The sequence below is a fragment of the Chrysochloris asiatica genome, unplaced genomic scaffold (genome assembly GCF_000296735.1).
Source record: "Chrysochloris asiatica unplaced genomic scaffold, ChrAsi1.0 scaffold00040, whole genome shotgun sequence".
Taxonomy (NCBI): domain Eukaryota; kingdom Metazoa; phylum Chordata; class Mammalia; order Afrosoricida; family Chrysochloridae; genus Chrysochloris; species Chrysochloris asiatica.
In genome coordinates this window covers 6091565-6107983 of record NW_006408558.1, presented here as the reverse complement: position 1 = coordinate 6107983, position 16419 = coordinate 6091565, and the positions used below count along the sequence as shown (strand labels likewise).

At 40.7% G+C, this 16419-nt stretch overlaps 1 protein-coding gene across 1 annotated transcript in view; it reads right to left on the bottom strand.

Annotated features, from left to right (window-relative positions):
- The window catches only part of MBOAT1 (membrane bound O-acyltransferase domain containing 1), a 159868-nt gene that overhangs the window by 31356 nt on the left and 112093 nt on the right, over window positions 1-16419 (bottom strand). Inside the window, exons 6-8 of the mRNA XM_006860789.1 lie at window positions 15419-15473; window positions 9814-9997; window positions 7118-7310 (exon numbers count right to left, since the gene is read on the bottom strand). Of these exons, the coding sequence (XP_006860851.1) occupies window positions 7118-7310; window positions 9814-9997; window positions 15419-15473 (432 nt within the window). The remainder of the gene's footprint in view (window positions 1-7117; window positions 7311-9813; window positions 9998-15418; window positions 15474-16419) is intronic.

Genomic DNA, 16419 nt, shown 5'->3' with positions numbered 1-16419 from the left:
ATGTGCATAAAAACACTCAAGAATAGATAATCATTTAAAGAACCAAAGAGCACATTCTGTTAAGCCTGCCTCCTGGCCACCAGCACACAGCCTTTCTCTTTCCATGAGTCTAGAGTCCTCAGCTGCTCTCTCTTCTAATTTACATTTGACATGGTTGATCATTTAGCAGTGCTTGTCCTGTGGTAGAAGGAACCCTGGTAACATGGTAAGGAAATGGTGGTTAATGAGTTTGGGCTAATAAGATTGGTTGGGTTTTTAGTGTCTAATATTTGGCTTCACTGTATAATGATCTCCTTTCTTTCAGAAGAGAGAGTAAAAAATATGGAATCCTGATGTAGCTATCACCCAAGCTAACTCAATATTCACTTAGTAGAGAAGAAAAAAAGAAAAAGTGAGGACATGCCAGTAAGAAATGAATGGTTTTAAATATATGGGGGCAAATTTGTGAGTGACAAAAAATAAATAAACTAAACGAGGAGAAGCAAAACGTTTGAGGTCTATTTACAACCCAAACCAAGGTTGGACTTGATCATGGCTGTGACCCACATCTGCCTGCTACTGGAAAGGTTGATTGGTGCAAGTCTACGCAGAGATGTCTCCAAAGAAAGGCTTGGCAATCTACTTGAAAAAAATCAACATTGACTATCTTATGGAGTACAGTTCTATTCTGACACATACGGGGTTGTTGTCAGGAAGCAGAATCAGATTCATAGCAACGTGTGGGTAACTATTTCTAAATCCTTTCCATTTCTGTTACTATTACATACAAGGAGAATTTTTAAAGTTTGTGGGAAAATTCCATTATCCTTTCATTTCATTTTTTCCATGAACAATTGAAGCCCTCCTGTATAGCACAGACATCTTGTTAGGTCTGAAGAAAAAGAATAATAATCATTACCTTTCCCCCTCTAGTGTTTAATATCTTTCCTGGATTCTGTGATAAAACCCTACAGGTATTCATCATTTAATCCACAAATCATTTAATTTTCATATACTTAATGCTAAAATGGTAAGGGTGGACTACAAAAGGCAGATCTTCCAGGGTCCTATACTACAGGTACTCCCCAGCTTACAATGTATTCGAGTTATAACGAACGAACCACACTTAACAACAGTCCGCTTTTGGATTTTTTGTGCATGATGACATCAGCAAATTTTGTTGCATCTTCTCATTAGTAACAGGTACTGTAAACAATGTTGCAGAACAAAATCTGCTGGTGTCATCATGCCCACAAGTTTATATGTAATGTTTACAACTCCCAAAGACAAATAAAGATAGGACTTATAAAGATATAAATAATAAAAGTCAATAGTAATGAAAACTTTAAAAAGTATTTGACTTAACATCAGAACCGACTTTAGACAGAGTTGTCGGAATGGAATGCTGTTGTAAGCTGGGAAGAGTGATTAACATCCAGAAACCCTGAGTATAATAGCAATGGCACCTATTATAGAAGGGCTGTTGAAAAGACTAAGTAAAATGAAGTCTGTGTCATGTGCATAGGAGCTAATGCGGGGCTACTACCTGTTTGATGGTGGAGGTTTGTGTGATGTTATGGTTCTGAAAACCAGCCTATGGATCACAAAGGTCTGATCTGTAACTGACCATGGGATGACACAAGACCCAGCAGCATGTTCTCCCATTGTACACGAGGTTGTCATGAGTTGGGGGCCAACTCCCAGCACATAACACATTGCCTGGCTCAGGCCAACACTAAAGAAATGTTACCTATTCCTATGACTATAGGAGTCCTGGTGTGGCGCTGCAGGTTAATGCGCTGGACTGCAAGGTTGGTTTGAACCGCAAGGTCGGCGGTTCAAGCTCATCAGCCGCTCCTCAGAAACCCTATACAGGATTGCTATGAGTCTGAACAACAACTATGATCATGACCCCTAGCCTGTTGTTAAGAGGACTGAGGTTTAGAGATGTTACACAAGTGGTAAAGAGAGCCAGAATATGAATCTGAACCTTGATTCCACAACTTGGGTGAGTAAGGGTCTCTTTGAAATGGTGCCAGGCTAACAACAGGAGATTCTGCACTCTCAGAATTTCTGCATGTAGACCAGGTCAAAACTCATTGCTCCCCAGAGTGTGCTCTGTGTGCTTTAACCAAGATTTACTTTTGTCTCAGAGCAGTTACAGGTTCTAAGTTTATCCATCCAAAATTGGCTTTACTTGTACTGTGCCTGGCTCTAATCTATTATTTGTACAAATCAATCAATTTAGAAACCCTTATCCTGGAGTGTGTAATCTAAAGAACAAAGACTGGGCTAAAACTGGCTCTCACGAATTAGTTCTAATTAACCAGATCCCATTGAGTTGCTTAGACTCCTGGCAAGCCCATGTGTGCCAGAGCACAACTATGCTCCACAGGGTTTTCTTTTCTTTTTAAAAATAATCTGTTTTCAGAATATACACAATAAAAATGCACACCATATCCCAATTCAAGTTTCTACATGGAGAATTCAGTGTCACTGATGACATTCTTCAAAGTGTACCACCATTCTCATCCTCCTTTTCTGACTTGTTCGTCCTCTAGTCACATGACCTCACTGGCCCCCAATCTCGAATCTTTTTTTTTTTTTTTTTTCTGTTTGCAAGATAGTTCAAGCAATTGATAACTAAGTGAGGCTTCATTGAATTACAAAGTGATTAAATGTTTATACAGACAGTTTAAAAATAGACATATTTTATAGTAAGGCATCATACGATATTTATTTATAAATATGTCACACCATTAATTGTTTTTTGGGGGATTTTTTTCTAGGCTGTAATTTTTTCATATATTTAAAAAATTTTTTTAACCTTCTTATCGTTAACTGGGTAAAGAGTTACAAAGCAGATCATCAGTTTTACATTCAGGAAATCGTAAAGTATGTTTCATCTCAGTGACTGCAATCCCCTCCAGGTAGTGATCCACTTCCTCTCTGTGGTTCTTATTTCCGTTCCACCAAACTTCCCAACCCTCTGAACTTTGTCCTGAGGTCAATGTTGCCCTTCTGATCTTGAATGATAGACTGTTCTATATTAAGTATATATTACTGGCAGTGTTCCCTTTATATACCTATCTACTGCTTGGCTGAAAATAGGAACATGATAGTGTGTTCTGCTCCCAACCTCAATGGTAACCAATGGTTATACTCTAGAGGTTCCTCCAGTCTCTAACTGTCCAGAAAGACTGGTCTTTTTTTTTTTTTTTTTTTTTTTTTTTTTTTTTTTGTCTTTTTAATAAATTTGAGTTTTATTCCACACTGTCTCCCACTGTATCCATGTGGTCATTTTTGGAGCAGTTAGTAGTAGTAGCCAGGCTACACCTAGTTCTTCTGGTCTCAGAGTTATGGAGACTGATGTTCACAGGTTCCTTTAGTCAATTGGACTAATTGATTGCAAGCATCTTCAATTTTCATCACTCTTCTTTCTTCCATGCATGGAGAGACTTTTAGCTGAGATTTTGATGGCCACTCATGAGATTTTAAAGGAGCTCGGGTAGCTGCTAACCTCAAGATCAGAAGTTCTAAATACCAGCCGTTCTGCAGGAGTAAGACGAGGCTTTCTGTTCCTGTGAAGATCTGTACCCTTAGAAATCCTACACAGAGTCTCTCAGTTGGAAACAACTCCACAGCACACCACCACCATGCCTCTCGAATCTTTTGAGTTGCTGTTGTCAATGCGATCCTATATGTTGTTGTTGTTAAGTGCCTTTGAGTCAGTTCTGACCCATAGCGACCCTATATAGGGTTTCCAAGGAGCAGCTGGTGAGCTTGAACCACCAACCTTGTAGTTCAAACAGCTTTGCAGTCTGATGCATTAACCCACAGCGCCAACACATCTTAAAAGAGCATAATGCAAGCATTCGTTACTAGTTAAGCTACACTACTGTTAGGTTTTTAGATGACTTCGGCGATATTAAAGGTTTAAAGATTATTTTAGTGCAACAGTTCCGTGGGTTCCCTACAGCATTTTCAGTGGCTGAGCTTTCCTAAGTAGATCACCAGGCATTTCTTCTGACATAATGGAGACCATCACCAGCCCTTTCTTCTGACATGCATCTGGGTGGATTCAAACCACCAACTTTCAGTTATCAGCCAAGCGTTTAGCTGTTTGTACCACCCAGGGACACCAATCAGTACTCATTAGTGGCAGGGAAACAATCAGAATTGTACACTAAGTCCATAGAAAATACTTTTATTATTTCAATATAAACAATTACTTGAAGGAGGCTAGCAGAGGACAGCTCAGCTGAGATTCATCAAGAAGCTTGCTTTAAGGATTAAATTTATAATCACGTATAATTAGTACATCAATGATATGTAAATGGTATTTTAAAAAACTGGATGAAACAATTAGTTGGCTAAGCAATTTGAAGCGTCCCTACTATATTATTCATTGAGTCTTTATTCATGAATAATGCAAAGGTTAATTTCAGACCAGCCCATGCAATCTAAACTGTAACCAACCTCAAATTGAGGTCAGACAAACTAATGAAGTTTCTACTGAAACTACAGGGGGATAAAAAAAAAAAAAAAAAGGTAAAGGGAGGAAAAGAAAAGAAAGAGAAGGGAATCCAGACAAAGTCCACAGAATGGGTTACAACCAAATTCCATCCGTGTGAGATACTCCCAAAGGGCAGAATGATTTCATGAATTGATAACCCTCTCCTCACCCTGATCCCCATCAGCATGTGCCAGACTTTCCCTCTGTGGCCAGAGCATGGCATTTCTTTCCTCCTGGAACAGGGGTGGATTTAGTCTGGAAGTCAGCCCTTAAGCCACTAAAATCCAGTCATACTCACAATGACCCTATACGACACAGTAGACTACCCCCCCCCTCCCCCCCCCACCTCCAGTTGGGTTACCATGAGTGTCAATCTTTATGAAAACAAAATGCCTCATCTGTCTCCCTTGCAGCGGCTGGTGGGTTCGAACTAGCAACCTTTCAGTTGACAGCCCAACACTTATCCCACTGTGAAATGTGGCTCCTTAAGCCCTGGGATACAGGCTGGGGGCAGAAATTGTAGGGAGAGGGGAGAGAAAAGGACAGCAAGTGAAGAAATTGTTGTTAAGTGCCGTCAAGTCGGTTCCGACTCATAGGGACCCTGTAGAGGGTTTCCAAGGAACGACTCATTGGCTTGAACTGCCAACTTTGAAGTGAAGAAGTAGAAGGTAGTAAAACGGAGTGAGATAGTCTCTCTACTCATAAATACAGACACACACACACACACACACGTTAGAGAAAAACAAAAGCGCTATTTCACAGGGAAAGATATGTCTAGTGTTCCAAGCAGAAGTCTAGCCACAATAGGTATAATTCCTTCCTACTAAAAAAATCATCAATTAAAAATATTAAAGCACTTCACAAATAGGAGTAAGATAAAAGGAGACCTTTGAAGTCTTCTCCAATGACCAGTCCACATTCACCCTTCCCTCTGTCTTCCTACCAATTAGATAATTCTTCCTGAAAATTCCACCTTGGTTGGTGTACATGTTTGTGTTCCCACCAAGTGTAATAGAGGTGAGGTTTTATTTACTTTCAATTCTAAATAGCACAGAGCCTGATATCCAACAAAAACTCCTAATATTAAACTGAATGTGATTTCTCACATTGCAAATCTTAGAAAAGCTCTTAAATCAGATAAGTGACAAAGTGGTACAAAAATAGTACAACGGACTAAATTTGTCCACAAATATTTTGGTCCTTAAAAAATTTGGTAGCTGCTAAAGGAATTGCAGAACAGGCAAGTGGTATCTTTTATCACTATGACGATTCCGTGCAGCCCCTATTGAAGTCCTTGTTAGGGGCTTTGAGGACACCTGGGTCCTCTCTTGATTATACAACGCTCACGTTTAGTCATTAGGAACTCTGGTAACATAGTGGTTACGAATCGGGCTGCTAACCTCAGGGTCAGCAGATTGAAACTACCAGCTGTTCCGCAGGAGAAAGACGAGGCTTTCTGCTCCTGTAAAGAGTTACAGGCTCAGAAACCCTGTACAGGGTCGCTATGGGTTGGAACTGACTCCACAGCACACCACTACCAACACCACGTTTAGTCATTATGTTTGACAATGGCTTTTGCACCCCACATGCTAAATTTCTAAATATATAATTAATGCTACTAAATATACAATTAATGCCTCACTATGAGTTGGAATCGACTGCATGGTACTTAACAACAACAACAACAATTATAGTTTTCAAACCAGAAAAAAACAAAAAAATTGGGTAGCAGCAAATTTTAATTGGGGTCTTAAATTTGGAGCATGAACTCAGAGAAGAATTCAATCATACCTTCATTCGTGGAATATGGTCTAAACACCACGGACCATACTGAATAATCTATTTGACTTAATATACCAAGCTACTGCCCTTTGACATCATGCACGAGGTCATTTAGACTAAGCCATTAGACGCCCATTCCTGAAAGGAATCCAAATGCAAAGTAGATATAGACACAGCACCTTACCAGAATCCTTTACCATTCTTGGTAAAAAAAAATTAGAAGAGTTTATTACTCATATTCACAAACCTTTAACTTCTCCAGCCAAAAATTGTTGGAAAGAAAAAAAAAAACACTTAGTATTCACCAAGTTACCCAACAAGAAAAACTGCGATTAAAAACTTAGTGAAGTTGAACTTTTCACCTTCCCCACCCCCCAAAAAAAAATCAGTTCTTTCTCAAAGTTTACTCAAAAGTTAGTGTCTCAAAGAAATGTAACCTTAAAGTAGTATGTGTGTTGATAAAATTAATTCAGTGTGTATCCTATATTATTTACACAACGAGTGATAAGAAAGCCAAATTGTTCTGGAATTTTCCCCTAACTTTCCACTGCACTAGCTGGCCGAATTGGAAGAGTAGAAGCTGTAAAGTTTAGACATCTGTGATAACATTGGGTTTAGACAATGGCCGGGATTGTTCATTTCCATATCAGATAATTGAGTTCATGGTAGATGAGAAGAGAAAAGTATTGTATTAGAAAATAAAAAATGACACTGGGCCCCACTGATTCTATTATGTATTGGATTTCCTGGTTTGATTAGGTGATCTAAGATGTTCTGGCTAAGCCATTCAAGAGCATCATTTTTCCTTCAGTTTGTTTGCAGCTACCCCATCAAACTTACCTAATGTCCATGCAAAGTAATACTTGGGCTTTGAAGCTTGCATGACGACATACAAATAGAAGAGTCGAGTTAGAAAGTTTGCTTTATGGACAAACCAGTCATCAACAAGGCATGTAACAGGGAAGTTCTTCGTGAGCGTCAGAAATAGAAGGAGAGACATCACGGTGATGCACAGCTTATGGATCACAGCTCCCTGGAAATGGGAAAAATACTTGCAGATGAGGAAAACAATTTCAGCAAGGGCATGTTAAGAACAATGTTTCAAATGCTTCTTTGACATTGTTTCCTAAAAAGAGTTGCAATAGGCAATTCCTCTCCTGGTACCATTCTACTGATGGGAACACATGCTTTATTTAGATGCAGAATACATAGTTCTCTGAATGCCTTCAGAATGGGAGAAAACCTTCACTAGCAAATTCTATCCATAATCCAGAGTAAGTTATTTTATTAACAAAACATAAGAGAAATGGATAACATTTCCAATGCACAGCAACCCTGTATAGGGGTTTCAAGAATGGCTTGTGGGTTTGAACTACCAACCTTGCAGCTAGCAGCCCAGTGGCTATCGTACAACACCACACCAGGGCTCCTGGTTAGACATTGTTGTTGTTCAGTTCTGTCGAATCGGTTCTAACTCATAACGACCCTGCACAGTGTTTCCGAGGAGTGGCTGGTGAGTTTGAACCACCAACCTTGTAGTTCAACACTGACTTTGCAGTACAGCACATTAACCCATAGCACCACACCAGGACTTTGGATAACATTTGCTGTTGTTGTTATGTGCTGTGGAGTCAGCTCCTACTCATAGCGACCCTGTACAGGGTTTCTGAGGCTGTAAATCTTTCCGGGAGCAGAAAGTCTCATCTTTCTCCCGCAACAGCTGGTAGTTTCGAACTGCTGACCTTGCAGTTCACAGCCTGATTCGTAACCACTACGCTACCAGAGCTCCTTTCGATAACATTACAGGGTGACAATTTCCCATCAGACATGAAGTTTGGTAAAGTGGAGTGTTAGCAAGGGTGAGGGGAACCCTGAATGAGAAGAACTGAAACATACTAACAATCATGAAGATGGCACCAGACCAGGCAACATGGGGTTGCCATGAACTGGAGACAACTTGACTGCAACAACAATTTCCCAACAGGAAGAAATAACCATCGCCCTCAAGGTCGACGGTTCAAACCCACCAGCCACTCCTTGGAAAATCTACACAGGGTCGCTATAGGTCGGAACCAACTCATCGGCACTTCACAACAACAATCCATATCTGTAGCCAGGAGAGTCAAGGAATGGGCTTGAGTTGCCAGCAAGGAGAACAGAGACTTAGCTATACAGGATTCTGCACAAGGAGTGATCCAACACTTGCTACTGTATGTGAGCAGATAGTGGAAAGTTTTAGAACGCCTTCTCAGATGGCCTAGATGTCGTCTGCTCTGAAGTAGAAGATGTGCTGGCTTCTTAAATTCCTCCGGATCGAATGAGTTCACCCAGTTTCTGTGTCTGCTTATGTTTCCAGACTTTCAACAGAAATATAATAAATAAGTAGGGATTACCTTTATCTGGAATATGTGGATACCAATAGCATGTCCCTCAGGATTGTTATGAGTCAGAACCAACTGGACATCACTTGACAACAACAAAGAAATATAGCCGTAAATATTTCTACAGATGTATTTGTATGTGCTGCATGTATATTTAAATATATACTAGAGAATTAGGGGGCAGAGTTATGGAATCTTTCCAGATATAATCAAACACCTTGCAGGACTGATTGCTATTGATACTCTTGGGGAACATCTAGATCAATTGACAAAATACAATTCATTAAGATAATATTCTACATCCTAGCTTGGTGAGTAAGCAGCACTTGGGGTCTTAAAAGCTTGTTTGTGAGCAACCATCTAAGATCCAACTACAGCTTGGTCTATTGCCATGCAGAGCAAATGAGAGTGATGGAAACCAAACACAGAGAGAAGCAATTAGTCCAAAGGGCTAATGGCCCCCATGAACCACAGCCTCCTCCAGCCTGAGATCAGAAGAAGTAGATGGTGTTAACACACCTCACAGCTCTGACCAGGAACACAATAGAACATCCTGGTTAGAGTGGGTGAAAAATGTACAACAAAATCAAATTCCTAAGACTTACTGGTCTGGCAGAGACTGAAGAAATCCCCAAGACTATTGTCCTAAGACAACCTTTGAACTTGGAACCTTCTACTCCCAGAGGCCACCTCTCAACCAAATGTTGTTGTTGCTGTCAAGCGCCATCGAGTCAGTTCCAACTCATAGAAACCCTGTATAGGGTTTCCAAGGTGGGTTTGAACTGCCAACCTTGCCATTGGTAGTCCAATACTTATCAGACAGTCCTAATAAACAGTAACACCCATGAGGAATGAGCTCCTTAGAACAATCAAATACATAAGACCAAAAGGCCAACATTTGCCCAGAAGCAAAGATGAGAAAGTAGAGGAGTAAGGCAACTGGATGAATAGAAATGGGGAACCCCTTGTGGAAACGGGGAGACTGCTCACACACACTGCATTGTAGAAATTGTAACCAATGTCACAAAACATTTTGTGTTTACATTACTGACTGGGAAACTAACGTGCTGTATAAACTTTCACCTAAAGAACAATAAATCGTAAATATATATATTCTCTGGACCTCTGGGTAGCTATGTGGCACAGAAAACTTACAGTGGGAGAAGGATCGGGCAGGCTGTGGAACGCTTTTTGCTTCCAGTTCACTCCCAACAACTTCCTGTGAGTATGTCTCCCTTCAATGAATGCAATATAATCCTTGAAATTGTTGCAAGGGCCAGCTATGACACTCATGAAATTGAGAAGGTAGCTTAAGTACTCCAAAAGAGAGGGCTTCACTCTGTGGAAATAAACAAAATTAAAAAGTTGAAGATTCTTCCCCACTTGATTTCTCTTCAGTATTTGCCAATAGACAAATTGTAAATACTGGTTTGTTAATTGTGTCCCTCAAAAACATGTGTTGGAATTCTAACCCCATACCTGTAGCTCTGGTTGCAATGTAGCATAAGCACTAGACTGCTAACTGCAGTCAGAATGAGTCAGAATCAATTTGACAGTAGTAGGTGGATTTCATACCTGTAGTTGGAACTGGCTCAATGACAGTGGGCTGATACATGTAGTAGAACCTCGGTTGGTGCAGTAACCAAAAACAGCTGCTAACCGAAAAGTGAGTGGTGGCAACTCACCAGATGATCCACAGGAAAAAGCAGTGGCTGTCTGCTTCCCTAAAGATTTACAGCCTTGGAAACTCTACGGAGCAGTTCTACTCTGTTCTGTTCAGTTGCTATGAGTCAGAATTGATGTGATGGAACAGAGTTTTTATATTTGTGATGATAACCCCATATAGGAATGAGGTGTCTTTGTTTTGCTATGGTTATATTTTTTGTTATGGTACTATTAGTACAGGGTGTGTCTTAAATCAACCTCTTTTGAGACATGAAAGAACAGACTAAGTAATCAAGCAGAGATGGAGAAAGAGAGCTGCCAAGCCACAGGGACCCACAGAACCGAAGCTGATGAGACACACGAGAACCAAAAGAGAGAGAAAGCCTTCCTCTAGAACTGGTACCTTCCAGCCTCCTAAACTGTGAGAAAATAATTTTCGGTTTCTTAAAGCCACTCATTTGTGGATACTCTGTCACAACACCACTAGATAAGTAAGACACTGATGTTATCTTTGTGAATTACTATATAGGATATGATCTTTTCCAGCCCGTTAGTATTGGTTTCTTTAATATCTGTGTTGAAAGGAAAGTTAATGAGGTGGGTGGTCCACAGAAGGTGTTAGCAGACCACACCAGCAAACACTGAGGTCGGGGTCTCCAGCAAAGGCAACTCTGGCTGGGAAATGCTCTCTCCTCACTCACCTTGTCTGTGTAGGAGAGAAAACCAAAAAGGAAGAATACTCTCAGCATTTCTCAAGCTGGGGGAATTGAAGAAAAAATTAAAGCCTTGGCTTTCATTATAGAAAGATTCTCTGGGCAAATAATCGAATGATGCAGAAAGCATCAAAAGAAGATGTAAGGAATACACAGAGTCACAGTACCAAACGGAAATGGTTGATGTTCAACTGTTTCAACAGGTAGCATATGATCAAAAGCAAATTATACTGAAGGAGGAAGTCCAAGGTGAACTGAAGAAATTGTCAAAGAACAAGGCACCAGGAATTGATGGAATAAAAATTGAAATCTTTCAAGAAAGTGAGGTGGCACAGGAGGCACTCATTCATCTCTGCCAAGAAATTTGGAAGACAACTATCTGGCCGACTGATTGGAAGAGATCCATATTTATGCCCATTCCAAAGAGAAGTGACCCAATGAACTGCAGAAATCATCAGACAAGCTCTTTGATATCACATGCAAGTAAAGTTTTGCTAAAGCTAATACAGAAATGTCTACAATCATACATTGACAGAGAACTTCCAGAGGTTCAGGCTGGATTCAGAAGAGGCCATAGAACAAGGGCTATCATTGCTGATTTCCAATGGATCTTGGCTGAAAGCAGAGAATATCAGAAAGATGTTTACATGTGCTTTATTGACTACACAAAGGCCTTCGATTGTGTGGATCATGACAAGCTACGGATAACATTGCGAAGTATGAGTATTCTGGAACACTTAATTGTGCTCATGAGGAATCTGTACACAGACCAAGAGGCAGTTGTTCGAACAGAACATGGGAACAGCGGATGGTTCAAAATTAAGAAAGGTGTACGACAGGGTTTTATTCTTTCATCATACTTATTCAACCTGTATGCTGAGCAAATCATCTGAGAAGCTGGGTTTTAGAAGAAAAACGTGGCATCAGGATTGGAGGAAGACTTATTAACAACTTGCGATATGCAGATGATACAACCCTGCTTGCTGAAAGTGAAGAGGATTTAAAATATTTACTGATGAAGATCAAAGAGCACAGCCTTCCATATGGATTACATCTCAATGTCAAGAAAACAAAAGTCCTCATCACTGGACCAATAAACAACATTCTTATCGATGGAGAAAAGATTGAAGTTGCCAAGGACTTCATTCTTCTTGGATCAACTATCAACACTCACGGAAGCAGCAGTCAAGAAATCAAAACATGTATTGCATTAGGTAAACCTGCTACACAAGACCTTTTTAAAGTGTTGAAGAGCAAAGATGTCAGCTTGAGGACTAAGGTGCGCCTGACCAAAGTCATGGTATTTTCAATAACCTCATATGCATGTGAAAGTTGGACAGTGAATAAGGAAGATCATAGAAGAACTGATGCTTTTGAGTTATGGTGTTAGAGGAGAATATTGAAAGTGCCATGGGCTGCCCATAGAACCAACAGATCAGTGTTGGAAGAAGTGCAGCCAGAGTGCTCCTTGGAGGCCAAGATGGCCAAACTTTGTCTCTCATACTTCAGACATATTTTCAGGAGGGAGCAGTCGCTGGAGAAGGATATCATGTTTGGTAAAGTGGAGAGTCAGAGAAAAAGAAGAAGACCCCCCAATGAGATGGATTGGCCAAGTGGCAGCATCAATGGGCTCAAGCGTGGCAACAATAGTGAGGTTGGCCCAGGATTGGGCAGTGTTTCGTTCTGCTGTGCATAAGGTCACTATGAGTTGGCACTGACTCGATGGCACCTAACAACAATAACAACAACAACAACACAAGGCAAAATACAAACCTGACCTAATGTTACTCTGAAGATACTCTGACGTGGGAAAATTTCTTTCAGAGAGTCACAATTAGTGCAAAACAAATAATGGGTGGACCCAGTTTCCACTGTTGTTCAGTGCCATTGAGTCGGTTCTGACTCACAGCAACCCTGTACTTGGTTTCCAAGGAGTGGCTGGTGGGTTTGAACTATCGACCTTGCAGTTCAAACCAACTTTGTAGTCCAGGGCTTATCCTACAGTGTCATACCGAAGATCATACAAAACTACTACAGACTACTGTTAATAGTCTCATGTCTACCGGGCAGGAGGACCTCAACAATAGGCTTAGAGAAAGAATATTCTGTAGAAACAGTTCCATGCAGTGTTTTTTAATAGCATTTTAACAGATTTGTTCTTCAAGCAGAATAGAAATGTGGGGGAAAGTCTTGTTAAATGACCCTCTTTAACATGTCATTGAAATGATGCCATGTTCTATTTATAACCCCTTTAAAAACCAAACCAAAAAGTTGTATCACGTTGACATGGTGATTCCATTCGTGCCAGAGTTGAACTAAGCTCCACAGGGTTTTCAGTGGCGGACTTATTTTCAGAAGTAGATCACCAGGCCTTTCTTCTGTGATGCCTCTGGGTGGACTTAAAACTCCAGTCTTTTGGCTAGCAGCTGAGTGTATGTGTTAGCACCACCCAGGGACTTATATAATAGTAATATAATGCATAGCAAAGAACTTTATTGATTAGAATCATCCGATGGCTCTCTACTGCTTTCATTCCTAAATGCCAATTCCTTAACAAAGCACTCAGTCTCCTCACTTACCTCACCTTCTGGCCTCCAGTAGGAACCAACCCTTTGCCACATCTACACCACTCCTTGCAGTGTGCTACTGCACATGCCTGACAATAAATATCCGGGCTACCCAAAGCCCACCTTTCAGCTCTCCTTCCCTTCCCAAGCTCTCATTTCTCTTCTAGTTCTACTTCCTACCAGCTGGCATTTAATAACACACTGATGTGTACAGATAACTGTTTCTTGATTATCACTAGACACGTATCTCAAATTTAAATATGTTGTTAGGTGCCATTGAGTAGATAATGACCCATACCAACCTTATGCATAACAGAACGAAACACTGCCCGATCCTGGGCCAACCTCACTACTGTTGCCACACTTGAGTCCACTGATGCTGCCACTTGGCCAGTCCATCTCGTTGGGGGTCTTCCTCTTTTTCTCTTACCCTCCACCTTACTAAACATGATATCCTTCTCCAGTGACTGGTCCCCCCTGACAATATGTCCAAAGTATGAGAGACGAAGTTTGGTCATCTTGGCCTCCAAGGAGCACTCTGGCTGCACTTCTTCCAAAACAGATCTATTGGTTCTTTTGGCAGTCCATGGCACTTTCAATATTCTCCTCCAACACCACAACTCAAAAGCATCAATTCTTCTGCGGTCTTCCTTATTCACTGTCCAACTTTTGCATGCATATGAGGTTACTGAAAATACCATGGCTTGGTATTTTATTTGAGTCTCATATTAAATTTGAGAATCGAATAAAAAAATCCTGGAATAGATATAACCACCCCAGTGAAGGAGTATCTTACAGAACCAATAAAATTACAGATCCATTTACTCTTCAACGTAGCAATCCCACTTCTGGGAACTGATCCTACAGCTCTACCTAAACACATTTAAAAGGACCTGTGTGCTTACTATTGGTAAAAGCTCAAGAATGATGGTGTTGTTGTTGTTAAGTGCCTTTGAGTTGGTTTCCGCTCATAGTGACCTTGTATAGAGTTTCCAAGTAGCACCTGGTGAGCTTGAACCACCGACCTTGCGATTCAAACCAACCTTGCAGTCCAGCACATAAACTCACAGCGTCTCACAGTACACCAGAATAGTAGAGTACCCAGTTGTCTATCCATAGCAGATTAGTTAAATGAAAATATTACATCTGTAATGTGGTTGTTAAGGAGCTCTGGTAGTATAGTGGTTACGAACCAGGCTGGGAACCGCAAGGTCAGCAGTTTGAAACTACTAGCTGTTCTGTGGGAAAAAGATGAGGCATTGTGCTCCCGTAAAGATTTACAGCCTTGGAAACCCTGAACAGGGTCGCTATGAGTTAGAACGGACTCCACGGCACACAACCACCACCAGTGTGGTTGTTAGGTGCCATTGAATTGGTTCCAACTCACAACAGCTCAATGTACAATACAAGAAAACATTCTCTGGTCCTATGCCAGCCCCACAACCAATGCTATGCTTGAAGCTACTATTACAAACAGTCTGTCAATCAGTTGCCTTAAGGGTCTTCCTCTTTTTTACTGACTCTCTACTTTACCCAGCATGATGTCCTTCTCCACAGACTGGTCCCTCCTAATAACGTACGCAAAGTACAGGCGACAAAGTCTCACCATCCTGCTTCTAAGATGCATTCTGGTTGTACTTGTCCCAAGACAGGTTTATTTTTACTTCCGGCAGTGCATGGTATTTTTAATATTCTACACCAACACCATAACACATCCATATGATGGAATTATTATTATGCAGATGTAAACAACGAGAACAAACTCTAGACACTGATAAGGAAGGATCTTCAAATATATTATTAACCTTAACTTACTTTATAGCAAGTCGATGTTGCTCAGCAGAGAGGTCTTCGGGTTTTCTGCCCAGTCCTTTGAAAAACAAAAATTTAAAATAAGTTGTTTGAAGTCGGATAGATAATTATCCAAAAAGGGGCTTCTCAAAGTCACTTGAAAAAGTAATTTATTTTTGTTTTCATAAACCTCTTTGCTATTAAGAAAGAAATCCCAGGATCAAAGAACACATAAGTGCATAAATTAAGTGGAAAGTCATATGAAAGGGGAGAATTCAGAGGTTGTTGTTGCTCATTGCCGTTATATCGGCTCTGACTCATGGTAACCATATGAATAACAGAAACGGAAAAACAGTCCCAACTCATGACAAGCTTGTGCGTTACAGAATGAATGAAGTCTTGCCCAATCCAAGTGCTGCCATGTTTGAATCCATTGTTCATCCAGGTCATTGAGGGTTTGTTTTCCTCGCTTTTACTGGCCCTTCCACTGTACTAAGCACAATGTCTTTTTCAGAGGTTAAGGACACACACACACACACACAAACCATCTGGTTGCTGTGGAGTTGATTCCAACTCAAGGTGACCCAATGTGTTTCAGAGTAGAATTGCTTTATAGCATTCCAAAGGCTGTGATCTTTTGGAAGTAGGTCACCTTTCTTACCTGGCACCTCTGGGTGGGTTTGAACCACCAACCTTTTGGTTCGTAGTCAAGGATTTAACTGCTTGTGCCCCACCCTCACCCCCTCAACCAGGGACTCTTTTTTAGAGATTATAAAGAAAATAATAAAAATAAACAACAAAACTCATTGCATGGTGTCAATTCTGACTCACAGTGATCCTATGGGATAGGGTAGACCTGTCGTGTAGGGTTTCCAAGGGAGTAATCTTGATGGTAGTGTAGTGGTTATGAGTCAGGCTGCCAATCTCAAGGTCAGCAATTCGAAACTACCAGCTGTTCCAAGGGAGAAAGGTGAGGTTTTCTGCTCCCGTGAAGATTTACAGCCTCAGAAACCCTGTACAGGGTC